The sequence below is a fragment of the Glycine max genome, chromosome 16, assembly GCF_000004515.6.
Source record: "Glycine max cultivar Williams 82 chromosome 16, Glycine_max_v4.0, whole genome shotgun sequence".
NCBI classification, from domain to species: Eukaryota; Viridiplantae; Streptophyta; class Magnoliopsida; order Fabales; family Fabaceae; genus Glycine; species Glycine max.
In genome coordinates this window covers 6,573,710-6,590,653 of record NC_038252.2, presented here as the reverse complement: position 1 = coordinate 6,590,653, position 16,944 = coordinate 6,573,710, and the positions used below count along the sequence as shown (strand labels likewise).

General features: G+C 30.6%; 1 protein-coding gene and 1 non-coding gene across 2 annotated transcripts; one reads left to right on the top strand and one right to left on the bottom strand.

Moving 5' to 3' along the window:
- Window positions 1-701: 701 nt before the first annotated feature.
- MIR156R (microRNA MIR156r) lies at window positions 702-867 on the bottom strand. The gene has a single exon (NR_126665.1). It is a non-coding gene; the product is annotated as a microRNA MIR156r (primary transcript).
- Window positions 868-12,764: 11,897 nt separating this feature from the next.
- Window positions 12,765-14,326, top strand: LOC100797703 (BAG family molecular chaperone regulator 3). The gene is made up of 2 exons (XM_003547639.5): window positions 12,765-13,217; window positions 13,899-14,326. Exons 1-2 carry the CDS (start codon window positions 12,767-12,769, stop codon window positions 14,120-14,122), a joined length of 675 nt encoding a protein of 224 aa, XP_003547687.3. The 5' UTR covers window positions 12,765-12,766; the 3' UTR covers window positions 14,123-14,326.
- Window positions 14,327-16,944: the final 2,618 nt, after the last annotated feature.

Below are 16,944 nucleotides of genomic sequence, written 5' to 3'. Positions count from 1 at the left end.
TTTTATATATATATATATATATATATATATATATATATATATATATATAATTCCATAAATAGAGATTGAATAATATTTTGCTTAAAAATTGGTTTCAAACATTAATTTTACTACTATAAACCAAATATTCAATAATAAGTTAAATGATAGTAAGCAAGAAAACAAATACACTAAATGAAAATTATTATAACAATAAATTAAAAAATATTTTTTAATAATTTAATATAACTTCAAGTTAGTTGTTCATTTCAATGAATTAAAGTGTAAATTAGAATTCAAGAAAATGAATGATGAATATGAAAAAATAATTCTAAAAGAATTATTCTTTCATAACTTGATTTCTTGTCATATACTTTTATTTTTACTTTTTTAAAAAATGTTTTAGCAGGTCACACTTTTAGATACAGTGTATTTTAATAAATCCAAAATTAGAGATTGATAACATATTATTTTTTGAAGAAAAAACATGTCTCTCTCTCTATATATGAATGAAAGGAGAGGCTGGTAGTAAATTTACCTATAAAACTGCAGGTTAAGGGAAATAGAGGAGAACTTAAGCCTGCTGCCATGCATGCTAAATTTTTTTTTCAAGAATTAAGTTTAGTTTGGAGAGTTCAGTGAGTGTTTCCAACCGGCCAGGAACTGATATGTTGATAGAAGAAAAGAGAGAACAACTGCTCATACACAAAGCCCTGTTGGGTATGTTCAGCTATGCTCTCTATCTTCTGTCAGCAGGCTCTATCTTATGCATGTGCTTGATCCTTCACTCTCTCTGCATAAAATACGAAAGAATATTATGCATTAGGATTGTCATCATATTATGATCACGAACCCCATATAACTAGAAGAGAAAAAAGCAATTAACAATATATATAAGATTTATAAGATTGGTTGGGTGGATAAGAAGGAAGAAAAGGTAAAAAAAGTCAGAGTTGCACTTGCTCCTATTAAAAAAAGAAACTAACAAAATTAACCTCTTCCGATAAAATATAAGTACCTTTACACAAGTTGTGGCATATGAACAATTAATATTTGTCGAGAAAATATAAATACCTTTACACAACTTGTGGCATATGGTGGATGTTCAATCTCACGGCAAGAGAAACCCAAGAGAAGATTGAGAAGAGGAAAATTACAAATTAAGTGTTTTTGGGTTTGGGAAATGGAAGTAATAAGAAATTAAGAAACCACGAAGAGGGTCTATTTATGGTATTATTGCAGGAGGCAACATGGAGAAGAATCAGGTTAACTGTTGAAAAAGTAGTTAAACAAAGTCTTGTCTGCTGAGATTTAAAAACAGTACGTAATTTCTAGACCTGTAGAAAACACGTGCTATGCCCAATTTTTTATATGGCTCATACGATTATAGGATTAAAATCATCTGTTTTTTTTAAATCATATTAAAAGTGCAAAATATTTACTTAAAAAAATTAAAATTCATTTAAACCAATATTATATTGATGAATTTATTTGTTTTTTTATTTTGTGTTAATTTTTCTGCTTTAAATTAAAAAATATTTTTTATTTTTGTGATTAATTTTTTCATTTATGTTTTTCCTAATATGTAAGTATTTTAAGATGGTCAACAATTTTTTTTAAATTAATTATCACTAAAATTAATATATTTACCGTACTTATATATATATATATATATATATATATATATATATATATATATATAAAGAAAATACCATAATTATAAAAATAATATTTTTTATTCTAAAATAAGTGTGATTTTACATAAAATAAGAAAAAATAATAAATAGATAAAAAATAATAATATTAATATTAGATTTAAAAATTAAAATAATATTTATTAGAAATGTTGATAAAATATAATCATTAATCTTAGATTGAAAAGTTGAGTAAAAATTTATTTTGGGATGATTATAATAGTATCTTTTAATCAATTTAAGGGTCTACACCACAAAAAGCAAAGTGGTGAATTTAATGACAAGGATAGCAATGAAAGATTTAAAAGTTTTCTAAAGCTTTCCTTTTCTTGATTGTAGTACCTAAATGATAGATCAGACCATTATTACATTACAGTGACTAATATTATGGTAGTCAAACTGAATTTAAATATCTTAAACAGTAAAGGTTTAGGTTTGAGTTTTACCGAAAAATAATTAATATAGATGAGGGAGAGATTATATTGCGATAGGTCATCAAGTAAGTTATTAACGAAGATTAAAATTAGAGAATAATTGACACCTATATATAATATATAATATGATTAAAAAAATTCTATCATGTGTATCATAGGAAAAAAAAAGACTTATGTATCATCAAATTTTTATTATTTTATAAATTTTATTATTCAAGTTTTATTTTCGTAAATTTTATCATCCTATTTTTATAATTTTATACTTTTAAGATTTTGCAAATTTTATTATTTAATTTTTTGTATTTTGTGCATTTTTATCATCATATTGATAATAAAACAATAGAAGGGATTTTTTAGATTTTTTATATATCAGATGTACTTATAATCGATATAGAAAAATGACTTTTTACATCGATTATAATTACAACTAATATTAAAAGTCAAAATTATCTATTTTTCATAAGTAATTTTTAAAAACTCTTAATTTGATATATAGTTTTATAAAATCATCTAATTTGAGTAAAGTAAAAAGTTCATCTACAATGATAAAATACAGAAAAATAAAAAAAAAATTGATGATAAAATTCAAAAAATAAAATTTTAAAATAATAAAAATTAAGTGATAAATTTTATACCACTTTCATTTTCACACATTAAAAACTAACTTGAACTACCTTCATCATATCCTTCAACGTGTGTCTTCATCAATCCATTATCCATGTGACACAATGGAAGGGCTTATCTATTATCTACTGTAGATTTAGGTGCTAGTAATTGGTACCAATTAACGGACCCAAATTCCGGAATTTCAAAACCAAAGGCATCCTAAGGTCCCACCATTGTTTGATTCTGAAGGAGAAAACAAGCTAGTCAAACTGGCTTGGATATGGTTACGCTAAAGTACAAAGTTGGGGAAAAAAACTATTGAGTTTTCCCTTCTTTCAACATCTGTAGCTGATGAATGTCACTGTTAGGTTACTTAGAGACTTGCTACGTTTCGCAATTCTACGGGACAAACCGGAGTAGAAGGAGAGACTTGCTACGTTTCGAAAAATCAATGGGTGCCAACTAGTTATATTTTTTATCTTACTGCAGTCTGACAAGGGTAATTGCGTGGGATTTTATTAAACGTGAACATTAAAAAACACAATACTATTTGGCCCCCATTGATTTTTCTTAACGGGGCAATATCATAGGGCCTGTTTTTAATTGGGTTAGTGAACCAATTCTACTTATCCAGTTTGATGATGATTAATATCTATCATGAAATTTGATTAATTATTTTTAATATTTTTTTTATTAAAGTATAAGTATGAGATAAAATCTTATAACAAAATAAAAAAATGATTCATAAATCTGAATCTAAGATTCTGTGTTAAGATGTGATGTCAAGTTCACTTAATATTTATGTGGAAGTTATAATTATTAATTTTTCAAGAAATATAACTAAAAAATAATATTTGAAATGTGAAACCAAATATATAAATTAAATGATCTGATATAATATAGGAGGTTATTTTTTTTTCACTTATAAATAATTTAAAGAATTGGATCGGTTATTATAGTCAAAGTATTTGACCCGCACAAATTGGTATAAGTAATATAAGTATATATATTAATTTTGTCGTAAGTTTAATAATTAATCATGATAATTTGATAATAAATTGATCTCCTAAATAAATTTTAAATCTTTGGTTCAATTTTTTAAGTGTACCATATTTTTTGTATTTTCATTAAATTATATTTTAAAAAATAATTAATTTTGATCGAACTGATTTAACCAAAGATCACTAGTTTAAGATAGAACTGGGGTCAGAGTCAATTATTGAAAGCATAATTAGCATAATGACGATCCTAAAATGCTGTAACAAGAGCTCCCCTTGTTCTAAGAAGAGTCTTTTCAATACAACAAACATATTCCTTGGATGGTGGGGGATTATAAACTTCAACTGCAAGAGTATTTGGATCAGCTTCAGCTTCTGCATCAGAATCCAATTCTTCAATAATGGGTTACACGTGACGAGTGAAGATGAAGAGGTAGTTGAACCATGAAAGAGAAGTTGCAATCAAACTCAGCAACAAAATCTCTCTTCCAAGGGAAGACTCTGTTGAAAGGAGTTTCAATGGTGAATAGGTATGATTCAGAGTCCTCATAGTGACACCCCACTTCATGTTGCCCTCCATATGGCGGCAACTTTTCATTAGGTTCAAGACTAGAGTAATGAGCTCTCAGTTTGTAGTATCACTTCAGAGCATACCAGTCTCCAACCGGTCATTATTGAATTAAATTTTTAGTTCTAAAAAAACATTTTTTTAACCATGTTATTGATACAAAGTTTTCACCAACTTTACTGATAACTAATCTCCATTCGAGAATCTTTAGTGAATTTTTTCTTTTCAATCATATTTTTTTTTTCATCTACAAAGCTCAAATCTAAGATTCTTAGTAAAAAAATTGAATCTAATACCACTTAAACCAACGATTTGTTGGTAAAAAAAGTACACTCTCACTACAACCACCATAATTATTGGCACTAACATTGTTTCATTGTCACCACCACTTCTACAACCTTCATCATTAGCACCATAACTACTAGCATCGCTACCGCTAGACGCTAGTGTCGCCGCCATGGTCATCGGTACCGGCCGACATCAACACCATCAACCACCACTACTAGAACCACCACCATCTACACTAGTATCGCCACCGTCATCATAGATACCGCTATTGCTATCATCACTACCAATATTGTTATTATTGTCATCATCGTTGTTAAGCTAATTTAATGGGATTTAATAAACTTTCAAAACGAATTAATTTTGAAACTAAAAAATTGAGGGGGAAAAGGCTATAACTAAATTTTAACATCGGGTTTTAAAAAAAATTTAAACTAAAATTAGAAACTTGCTTTTAAAATTTTGGAAACTTAAAATTCTAGTTTTGAAACTTCCCTGTTTTCTGGTCTTCTAGTCATACTATCAGCTATATAAATCCTGCTATCGTGTCGAACTTCCATGCTTCAAAACCAAGAAAAATTAATCACAATTCCTGATCCTCGTCTGACTTTTTTTATATCAGCAAAAATATAATGATCAGTTGGTGTCCAAAAAAGTTTTATGCAATTGTGCTGCTTTTATGGTATGCAGCAGGATCCATTCATGGATTTTCAATGGTGCAGAAATAAAGTGCATAGAGAGGGAGAGAATAGCACTCCTCAACTTCAAAGAAGGCCTCATAGATGTCTATGGCATGCTGTCTACATGGAGTGGCGATGAAACTAATAGAGATTGCTGCAAATGGAAAGGAATAGATGCAACAATGAAACAGCTCTTGTACAAAAGCTTCGTCTTCGTGGTCAGTATACACAATATTTGAGAGGTGCAATCAATATCACTTCTTTGATTGACTTGCAAAATGTTAAACATTTGGATCTAAGCTATAATGATTTTTTCTTCAGTCACATTCCAAAAGTCATTGGCTCGTTCACCCACTTAAGATATCTCAATCTCTCATTTTCTTATTTTGGTGGGAGCATTCCTTGTGAACTCGGAAAGCTTACACATTTACACTATCTTGGTCTTGGTAGCAATGAATTTCGTGGAGAAATCCCTTATCAACTTGGAAATCTCTCACAGTTGATGCATCTTGATCTTGGGGGAAATTCACTTTTTGGAGCAATACCTTTTCACGTTGGGAATCTTCCTATGTTGCACACTCTGAGACTTGGTGGGAATTTTGATGTCAAATCTACGGATGCAGAATGGTTGTCTAATCTCAATTTCTTAACAAATATTGAGTTTAGTTCATTCCATAATCTTGGCTCCTCTCATCACTTCAAATGATTCGTAAGCTTATTCCAAACTTAAGAGAGTTGAGCCTAGTTGATTGTTCTGTGTCAGACAATGATATCCCATCTTTGTTTTATTACCATTCCAAGTTTTCCACTTCCCTTATCATTCTTGATCTTTCTTCTAATAAGTTGACATCCTCAACCTTTCAATTGTTGTTAAACTTTATCCTTAATCTCCAAGAGCTTTATCTTTCCCACATTAACATAGTCTTGTCATCTCTCGGTTCAAGTTTTCCTTCTCTTGTGATCCTTGACCTTTCTTATAATAATATGACATCATTAGTATTTCAAGGTAGTTTCAACTTCAGCTCAAAACTTCAAAATCTTTATCTAGAAAATTGTAGTCTAATGGATGCACGTTTCCTATGTCATTTACTTTCATTATCAATTCTTCATTTTCTCTTTTCCTTGATCTCTGCTCAAATTTGTTGAAATCAGTGGCTATATTTAACTGGATTTCCAACTTCGCCGCCAATCTTCATAGCCTTTCCCTTGATGGTAACTTGTTAGAAGGTCCCATTCCAGATGGATTTGAGAAAGCAATGAACTCTCTTGAAGATCTTTATCTCTGCAATAACAATCTGAAAGGTGAGAGATTCCATCTCTCTTTGGGAACATGTGCACATTGCAGAGGCTATTCCTCTCACATAACAAGCTGAATGGGGAACTTTCTAGCTTCATTGAAAATTCTTCATGGTGCAACAGACACATATTTAAGATTTCGTATTTACCTTATAACCGGATTACTGGCATGCTACCTAAGAGCATTGGGTTGTTTTCTGAGTTGGAGAACCTTGCTTTGACAGGGAATTTTTTGGAGGGTGAGGTCACTGAATCACATCTTTCTACTTTTTCCAAATTAGAATCCTTATCCTTATCAAAGAACTCATTGTCTCTAAAATTTGACCCTAGTTGGGTTCCTCCTTTCCAATTACAATCCTTGGGACTAAGATCTTGCAAGTTGGGCCCCACTTTTCCTAGTTGGCTCCAGACTCAAAGTTCTTGATATTTCTGATAATGGGGTTAATGATTCCGTACCAGAAGGCTTTTGGAAAATCTTGCAAAATACGGCAATGTTAAATATGTCTCACAATAATCTCTTTGGAGCAATTCCTAATAAATCATTTAAGCTTCGTAACAGACCGTCTATAATTCTGAATTCAAATCAATTTGAAGCAAAAGTTCAGTCTTTTTTGCAAAAAGCTTCGGAGCTGAAGCTCTCCAACAATAAATTTTCAGATTTGTTTTCATTTTTATGTGAGGGAAGGCCACTTTGGATTTACGGTTTAGGGCATCAAAATTCAGAAGTGACAGTGTATCATGTCTATCGGTTCAATAACACTTACTTTGAAGTTTATGGTACTTTCAGTTTGGGTGATTATATGCTTGACATAACATGGTTATGGAAAGGTGTGGAACGGGGATTCAAAAATCCAGAATTGTTACTTAAGAGCATTGATCTCTCATGTAATAATTTAATTGGGGAAATACCAAAGGAGATTGGATATTTGGTTGGATTAGTTTCTTTGAATTTATCAAGAAACAATCTGAGTGGAGAAATTCCATATGAGATTGGGAATTTAAGTTCACTGGATTCCCTTGACTTATCAAGAAATCATTTCACTGGGAGAATTCCTTCTTCTCTTACTCAAATTGATGGTCTAGGCAAACTAGACTTGTCACAAAACTCTCTTTCTACCTTTGATGCCTTTAGTTTAGAAGGAAATGTTGATCTTTGTGGTGAGCAACTTAACAAAAGTTGTCCTGCAGATGGAGATCCGACAACAGTGAAGCCTCAAGAACCTGCAGTCCATGGTGATGATTCTGTTTTCTAAGGGATTATACATGAGCTTAGGGCTAGGATTCTTCACTGAATTTTGGGGCTTATTGGGGCCAATACTACTTTGGCTTCCTTGGAGAATTGCTTACATGAGGTTCCTGAACAGATTCACAGACTATATATATATATATATGTATGGTTATAGTGAATCAGCTGGCAAAGTGTTGCTGATGGCTCAAAGGCAAAAGAAGATATGTTGTAGCTTCTATTTTTCAAATCCATGGTTTATCTTCTGCCCTAGTTGTATATATCAAGAATTGCTTCACATATGAAAAAATGGTAATAGGTATTTTGAACAGAAAGCTCATATTAACAGTATTCTAATTGTTAGAAGTTTCCAAATTATTTGTTCATCGAACTTAATCAACAAATTGAAAACATTGTGTTTTTATTCGCTCTATTTTCAGTCAATCGTGATCGATGTCCTTATACTTTCATACTGCTAAATTTAGCAGTCAAACTTTATAAAAAATATGGGCATTTCAAATTTCAGAAAACAAGATAAATTCTTAGAGAAAAAAAAGACTAAATTCACATGTTTTTAAAAGTTTGAGAATCAAATTCATGAACGTGGAAATACATTAATCACATTTGACAAAAATTATAGACAACCTTATTACCCCTAACTATTTATTATTGCTTTCACTGGAGTGTAACTTTGAGAGGGGAAAATAAGAGAAAAAGAAAAACAGTTCATATTGTTGAAATGTTATTTTATTTTAATAATTCATCGATGCAATATTTGTAACATATTTTATTCAGGTGCATGTTTTGATGTCTTTAGATGTCTTTATTAATCATGTATCAAATTTTGTGAACAAAATATTGATCAGAGTTTAGAAATAAAAATTCCAGTCAACTCGGTCATAGGCCATACTTATATCTATCTTCACCGCTACATTCTTCCACCTTTCCTTTTCCATTTTAAGTAGTGGATAATCTCCGTAGCCATAAGTGCATTGTCTATTATGGATGGACCTTGAATGAAGGCTGATTGTTCTTCTGCTACACATTTGTCGATGAATACCTTCAACTTGTTACTTAATGTCTTCGAAACAATCCTGTAAATAATATTGTAAAACATTATTTTTATAGTCATATTCATGTATTTGATTTCAGTAATTAAAACAAAATGATTCATTTAAAAAATAGGCAAGAATTTGTATGAGTTCTTGAAATGTAATGACTAAAATAGCTATTGATAATAATGATTCGCATAAAAGAGTTGCATAACTCAATACCATCGTACTTAGGTGTATTATTAACCAATGGGACTGTAAAAAAGGTACTAATATTAAGGTTACAAAGGGGAATGGGGCGAAAGTCCCTTATCGAATTTGGGTGATCACACTTAGGAATAAGAACTATATTTGTATCATTAACCATGTTAGGATATTTATCTTCTTCAAGCCATTTGGAAGCAGCTTTGCAAACATCCTTGCAACATAGATCCCAGAATTTATGATAAAATGTCGCATTCCTCCCATCAGGGCTTGGAGATTTTTCTGGGTGCATATGAAAAAGTTCACATTTAAATTCTGCTTCAGTAAAAAGGGCTGTCAGCCTTTTGTTATCCTCCTTTGACACACAAGGTTGAACAAAATTAATAACAACATCACAATCACTATTCTGAGATGCATATAACTGGAAAAAATAGTTAAGAACTATCCGCTTTAAGTCTCCCTGCTCAGCTGTTCTTCGACTTCAATCCCTTGATCATCAACCAACTTTTCAGTTTTGTTCCTCCTCCTTTAATTTTGTTCCTCACAAGACTTACCAAAAGCAATACTATGTTTTTGTTTTTATTTTTATTTTGAAGATGCAGAACTACTTTGTTTTAATGTAACAATAAAGAACCTTTATGCTTTCCTAATTAATTAATTTTTTTATTAACAAATGTTGGTTTTGTTAACATAAAATATCAAATCAATAATTTTTTTTATTTCTTTTTTTCATTAACCATCTAACTCACCTTATATTTATATTTTCATCAATAGTTATGATTTGAGTTAAATCAAGCTTTTAAACTGGATAATTCATTTTAATCATGTAATTGAAATATTTCAAGATAAAATTACACGTTTGGATAAATCATTTAAAGAGAAATTGAATTCGGTCATTTTAATAAGGAATTTTTTTCAACAGAAAACAACGAAAGAATTGAAATTCTTTGCAAAAATGAGAGAATTTTAATTTCTTAGCAACTCCTCTCTACAGGCTGGTCTCCTTCATCACTCTCCACCTACACCTCACTTGCTTTCATTCATTCCTCTCCACCCACATGCACTCCCTTGCGACCCTACTCGACTCTGACTACTTTGAATCAAACACAACGTCGATATCCGGCATCAAATCCATCAAGGCATCATGCAAATCGCCTCGGTGAAGTTGAAGAGTTGAATCGCGAGACCTTTCACCGTCTCCATGAAGCAAGTGTCGTCGATGAAAGTTCCGCGCCGTCGAAGATTTTCTCACAGAGCTTCTTCTCGCTCACGAAGAGAGTTCTGACGCAGACCTTGGCGGCTTTTATCCAGCGTCTGATTTTGTTCTCGAGCTACTCCCACTCGAGGCACTGAACGTCTTCGATGCTGAGCTTTTCAATGTGGAGCTTGCGGAAGCTCACGTCTACGGAGGATTTTCACACGCTACCGTAGACCTGGATGCACTCGCGGAGGTAGCCAAAGGGGAGCATGCACTCGACGATGTAGCGGAGGTCGTAGATGGCGTCGGAGGGGATCAGATCGATCTCGCTGATGCTGCTAGTGGAACGGTAATTGCTGCTGTTAACGGAATTGAATGAAGGTAATATAAAAATTAAAAAATATAAGGAATTTAAAATTGTTTATCCAAACAAATAGTTTTAAAAATCCAACAATTTTAATTGATGCATTTTAATTTTCGTGAATCTTAAACTCCTTAAAATTTTAAAATACTCCATTCAAACATACAGTAAGTGTTGTATGAAACAGAATTTTATTTTAGACCAGAATTTAGCCTAATTTGAGGCATAATACTTGGAGATGCATTCAACCATATATGTTTGCTGAAATTGGTTGTTTACCAAAACCTTTAAATGAGGAGAGCCTTGGTTCAATCCATATTGTTAGCATTAAAAAAAACCATTCGTATGTTCCGGAATAAATTAAAATTAAATCTCACATATTTTGTGGTATTTGACTATTTATGTATTTAGAGTACATAGATTTGCAGACAATTATTCAGAATGTAGGGCTGGTTACGAATAAAAAAAAGTATGTATACGTAGGGCTAGTTATTAATATCGCAAGGATGACGTATCTCTTTCAATTTTGGTCTCCTTCATGTTTTTATGTTTAGAGAGAATACTACAACACATGGAATCTTTAATAACATTTTTAATAAGTGTGAGAAAAAAAATGTTGGCTAAAAATTATGTGTAATTGTGAAAATATAATAGTTGGCATAATGCAAGCAGGATTTGAAAATGTGTTAAGAACAGGATTCTCCCTCAACACAAAAATATAAAAGCGCAGCAGAGTTTATAATCAACTTTGCAGATTGCTAGTTAGTTTTTTTTTTTGGGTGAAGAGATTGGTAGTTAGCTTGTAGTATATTTTGTCATACAAATCATTCATAAAGGACAAGTTTACATGTTCCTTTAGAATAACGCAACACAAAAAAAACTATATTTTGGCATAATTTATTTTAATTCAATCATTGGTTCATTTATCGACACAGTCAATAAAGCATGGTTTTCCTGTTTTATATATAAATTGGACCAGGTATGGTCTATTCTTTTTTAGTAATGCCAAATTTTCGTGGAAAATTGCACTTTCCTTTTTAAAGTATTCAAATTACCCTTCTCTGTATTTTGATTCATTTTAATATAAATGACCGATTTTGCAGAGGAAAACAAATATGAATTAAATTATTAAGAGCATTTTTCCTCTCTTAGTAACTTTCATTCTTAAGATAACTATTTTCTGATAAGTCTTATTATTCACTTTAACATTTTATAAAATGAAATAAATTTTATAAATTTTTTTACTATTAACTTTGTGATTTTTTTCTTTAAAAAAACATGTAATTTAACGTACCATAAATATTGATTTTATTCTCTAAAGTCTCGGAGTTTATAATAGTGATGCAATATTGGTGTTTAATAACTTTGAGGGTCACATATTGAGAAAAAATATCTCTGACTCTGACAGTAGAACAAACTAATTAATGAAATAAAGTAACAAATTAAGTTAAAAGCGAGATGTAAATGCTTTAAAGAAAAATAAAATAACAAATTAAAATAATATAAAGACGGTGTACTCTTATTTAATAAAGAATTAACAAGTCTCATAAGGATATTTTAATGAATTAAAAATAAAAACAATTTTATAAATTAGAACATTTAATGCATTAAAAAATATTTTTAATTATTATTTTTTAACAAATACCATTTATAAGATTTACTTGTTTTAAAACTAGCTAGTGATCTGTTTTAATAAGAAAAATAAGTAAAATCAATTATTGTTAAGAAATAATTTTAATAAATTCATAATTATTCGGGTGATTGAGATTTCTTCTTTTTCTATCCAAAGTGGATAATACTTTAGAGGAATCCCAGTCCTTAGAAGTGTCATTTTCCTTAACTAAAAATTTCCATTTCAATAGAAAAGTACGTAGACTAGCTAGTACTTATTGATATCTCACGAGTTTGTAATTAATAACACTTATATAAATAAAAGTGATTTATGTCTTTTAATTAAGTAGTTTAAAGTTGAAATTAGAAAGAAAAAAAATACTCATCTTAATCATTCAATTCCTTTCAACAGGAACAACGACATAAGCAACTTACCAATCGAAAAAGAAATTAATAGGAAAAAAAATGTTGAGTTTGGTCCACTAATCAAGCAAGCGTGTTCTCAGGTACCCACCACCCATGTGCCATAGTCATTCACAAAATCAGCAGAAAAAACAATGCCTCACTTGTCTTCCATGTGTTCCGAACTCATTGGCTTTTCCCGTTCTCTTAAGTCTTGCTTTTTAGCAACACAAGGGCATAACTTAATATTTTATTCGTGGTTTTCTTCGTCCTTATGCACGCTTTCTAGTATTATATATCTGCCCCAACTACTTCAACTCCTCTTACTACACTTTCAGTTCTTCCAAGAAAAGGAGATTCAGAAAGCAATTAAGATGATTAAGTTGAGGTCAATGAGGTTTAGCCGAAGCAGCTCCAAGCTTGGAAATGGTGGGCACAAAGCAACAACACCCACTGAAAAGGATTGCAGAAGCATTGGTGAAATCCAATGGGAACTTAGGCCTGGTGGCATGCTTGTTCAGAAAAGGGAGAGCAACCAAAGCGCAGGGGAGGGAATGATCACAATTATAGTGTCAACTGTTTCACAATCGCATGAAATTTCTATCGAGGCCACATCAACTTTTGGTAAGTCTATCACACCCCTTTAATTTCTCTCATAATCACTCTCTAATTTCGCCAAAATAGTATGTATGTGATCACATAAACTTAAATTCTAACATAATATCATAACATATTTTAGTAATTATTGTTAGGTTTACGAAAGTGTTATTAGATCACTTGCAAATTTCGGTCATCAACATGAGGTGTGTTAGAAATCTGACTAATAAATATGATATGTTCTCCTGTATCATTTATAAGAAAAAAAAATTTACACTCATTAGAAAAATTAGTTAAGTTTATTAAATTGTGTGAATCTCAATTAAATCTTTTTTTTCTAAACTACCTTGCATTGGAATTTGATATCAAGCATAAATTTTCTATTGAATGAAGAATATTTTAAAAATAATCACATTAAACAAAACAAAAATAATTAAAACTTTCTTATATTTAAGATAAAGATAAAATAATTTTTTTTATATTTAAGACAAAAGTAGTATATAACTGGGGTAGTTCTCACCTTAAGTGTTAACTTTAGGGTTTAAGTTAGGTGAAAATTGAAATAAAATAAAAATAAAATGTTTATTTTCTTTCTAAGCTGCTCAATGCTTATTTATCACCCAAATTTTTTATTTTTTCAATTAATAGAGATAAACCTCATGTGGGGTATATGCAAGACAAAAGTTGTGAACAACTAATTATTTGCAGGAGAATTGAAAATGATTCTGTCACTGGCAACAAGTTTTGAGCCCCGAGAGCAAAGGCTTCTCTTCAAGGGTAAAGAGAGAGAGGATGATGAATATCTACATATGGTTGGGGTTAGAGACAAGGACAAGGTTCTTCTGTTTGAGGATCCAGCTATAAAGGAGAAGAAACTGCTTGGCTTAAGAAACCAACCCATTAACAATCCTAGTCGTACCATCAGTGTATGACTAATTAACCGAACTCGTTAATTAATTTTAATTAGTATTAATTAACCACAATGAAAGTTTGAGAAATTTAATGTAGTGATGAACCTTTTTTCTTTTTGCAATAGATTAGGATCTTAATTATGTCCCTATCTGTTGTTTGGAGCCTTCGCTCAATTAAAAATGTTGAGTTGATGAAATGCCAAGTCATTCTGCTTAGTATGATTACTTATATGTCTTTTAAGTGTTGAATATTCCTTTTATTATTTTAACATTTTCTTATTATGATGGTTTATGTACTATGTTCAAATATATAAACCCACGCGTGCCAGCCGACAAAAAGTAGATTAACAATGATAAAGGTAAAGTGCGAAGCTTTGATAAGGTTGGGACAATTTTTTCAGAAAAGATGGCAGATTATGTGTTTTAAAGTTCAGTTTGTGGGATCCAAAAGGCTATAGTTCAATCAAGCGTATACGATTAATTTTATGAAATAGAGTATAAAAAGAATTGGGGAAAAGTATTTACAGATGATGGGTTGAGATGGTAAAGTAATCTGCATGTTTAATTTGAGACGTGAATGTTAGTTCAAATCTAGAAAACATTTTTTTAAATGAAAATTGCATAACCGTCAAATGAAAATTAGTCCTAATCATGATTCAGAACTATTCAATTTTTCCCTTAAAAAAACTATTCGATTTTTTATCAGTAGAACTATTCGAATTTATATGTATGTGTAATAATAATAATAATAATAATAATTCGAAGCTTTATTATGGTCAGTCATGGAAGGGGCCCATCACAGACAAGGGGGCCTCTTTACTGGGAAGCAACTTGAATGGAATTTTGGATCTTGTTGGCTACCAGAATCAATTTCAAAATCCGTCAAATATTTTATTAATTTGTTCGGTTTAATGATCCTGTTCGCGTCCAGAGAACAAATTAGGCCATATGTTTTCTGTTTTTATTTTTATATTTTCAAGATTTAAAAAATATGTTTATTTTGACTTTTATTTTTTATATTCTGAAAATAAAAACATAAAATGTATTTGGTTTAATCAATTTTCATAAGAAATTGATAAAAAAAATTTGTGCATTTAATTTAACATAATAATAATATATTTTAAAAAAACTATTAAACATTTTATTATATATTATAATTAAAACAAAAAATATAATTATTTATTCTATAATATTTTTTTTGTAAATAATAAACATAATTAAAATGTTAATGAAAAAAATATAAAACCATATTGCATGATTATAAAACGATAAAGTGTATGATCTATCTTCCATCTGGATACCAAAAGTTTATTACAATCCACATAACAGTCTAAAAAAACATTTCACTCTTAGCAATGTATTAAGACCTACAATAATTCTCCCACACAAGTAAAAATAAAATAAAATTATTATACTTTGATAAATCATGAAGCTGACGTATCAATGCTCTTACTATAAGATATAAAATATAGAGCAATAGTTCAAGGGCTTCATGGCATGCACACAACTAACATGGGTTTAAAATTGTTGCTTGAATCAAAGTCATGCATCACAAAAAGAATTTACTTGGGTTCTTCCAATCACAGTCGTCATAAACCAAGTTCTATAACAACATGACAGAAACAAAACTTCATCAAGATACATGTGATGTCCCTGTAGGGTCAGATTTCTAATACCAGATTATTATAGTGTCAGATGAACCAAAAAGCCCCATTCTCTACACATGTCCTATTTCTTTTTTAATTATTTATCAATTTTGTAAAAACTTGTAATGGTAGACCTCACATTTCAAACTAATAAGATATAGCCTATACACTTTAACATGACAAATAAAACATCACAAAATAAGGTAAAAAAACGTACAGAACAAAAGAGAGAAGAGAAGCGCGCGACACCTACTCAAGTTCATGCGAATGCTCGAAATCGAAAATCAAATGAACCTTATTGGATTTCTGAAATTAAACAAAGAGATAAAAAAATAAAAACAAAAAATCTCAACATACATGAGTGAAGAGAATGGGATTACAACACAGGAGAAGAAAGGACTTCAGTTTAGAAACGATGTTGCTACTCAGCGAAACGATGTTGAAGGAAACCGAGAGTGACTCTTGTGTGAGCATAACAAGCTTCAATGTTGAGGAAGAGAGATTGATGATTTGTTGCTCTCATAGAACACAGAAGAACGGAAAACAGAAGTTGTAGTGCTCTAGAGAAAGAGGAAACGAAAGAGAGTGAGAGATGTCGTCGATACGGTTACGAATATTTTTCATGTCAATTATGGATATGCCACTAAATTTTCAATTTTTCATTTTCAAAACGTACCAAAGAAAACACTGAAAACAACTCCACACCATTTTCAAAAAATGGGCTCAAATAGGAAACATTTTCTTAAAAAACATTTCCTAAAACCAAACCAAACATGTTTTAAGTTCTTGAAAATGAAAAAAAAAAAATACACCAACCAAACACCACCTAACGATTAATTTTGATTTTGGTTTAAATATTTTTTTTCATATATCTAGCATATTTCTTTTTCAGTTTCAGTTGCTATTTCAGATGACATACCATCCCCTTAGTACCCCTTCCTAGGACCTAACACTAGACTCTAGGATTAGCATGCCTCTAGCTTTATGTCTCTGCTTGTTAATGTCTTTTTTTTGCATTTCCTTTTCTGCAGAGTAATGGACTATGTCTCTTTGTTAATCATCTATCAATAAACTATCTTTTTGCTTACATGATTTGTTTGCGTAACATATGTTTGATTAGTTGATTGGATTTGGATTCTACTTGTTATTTTATGTCTTTCTGGCCTTCAAATGCCAAAAGGGGGAGAAAAGCATGAT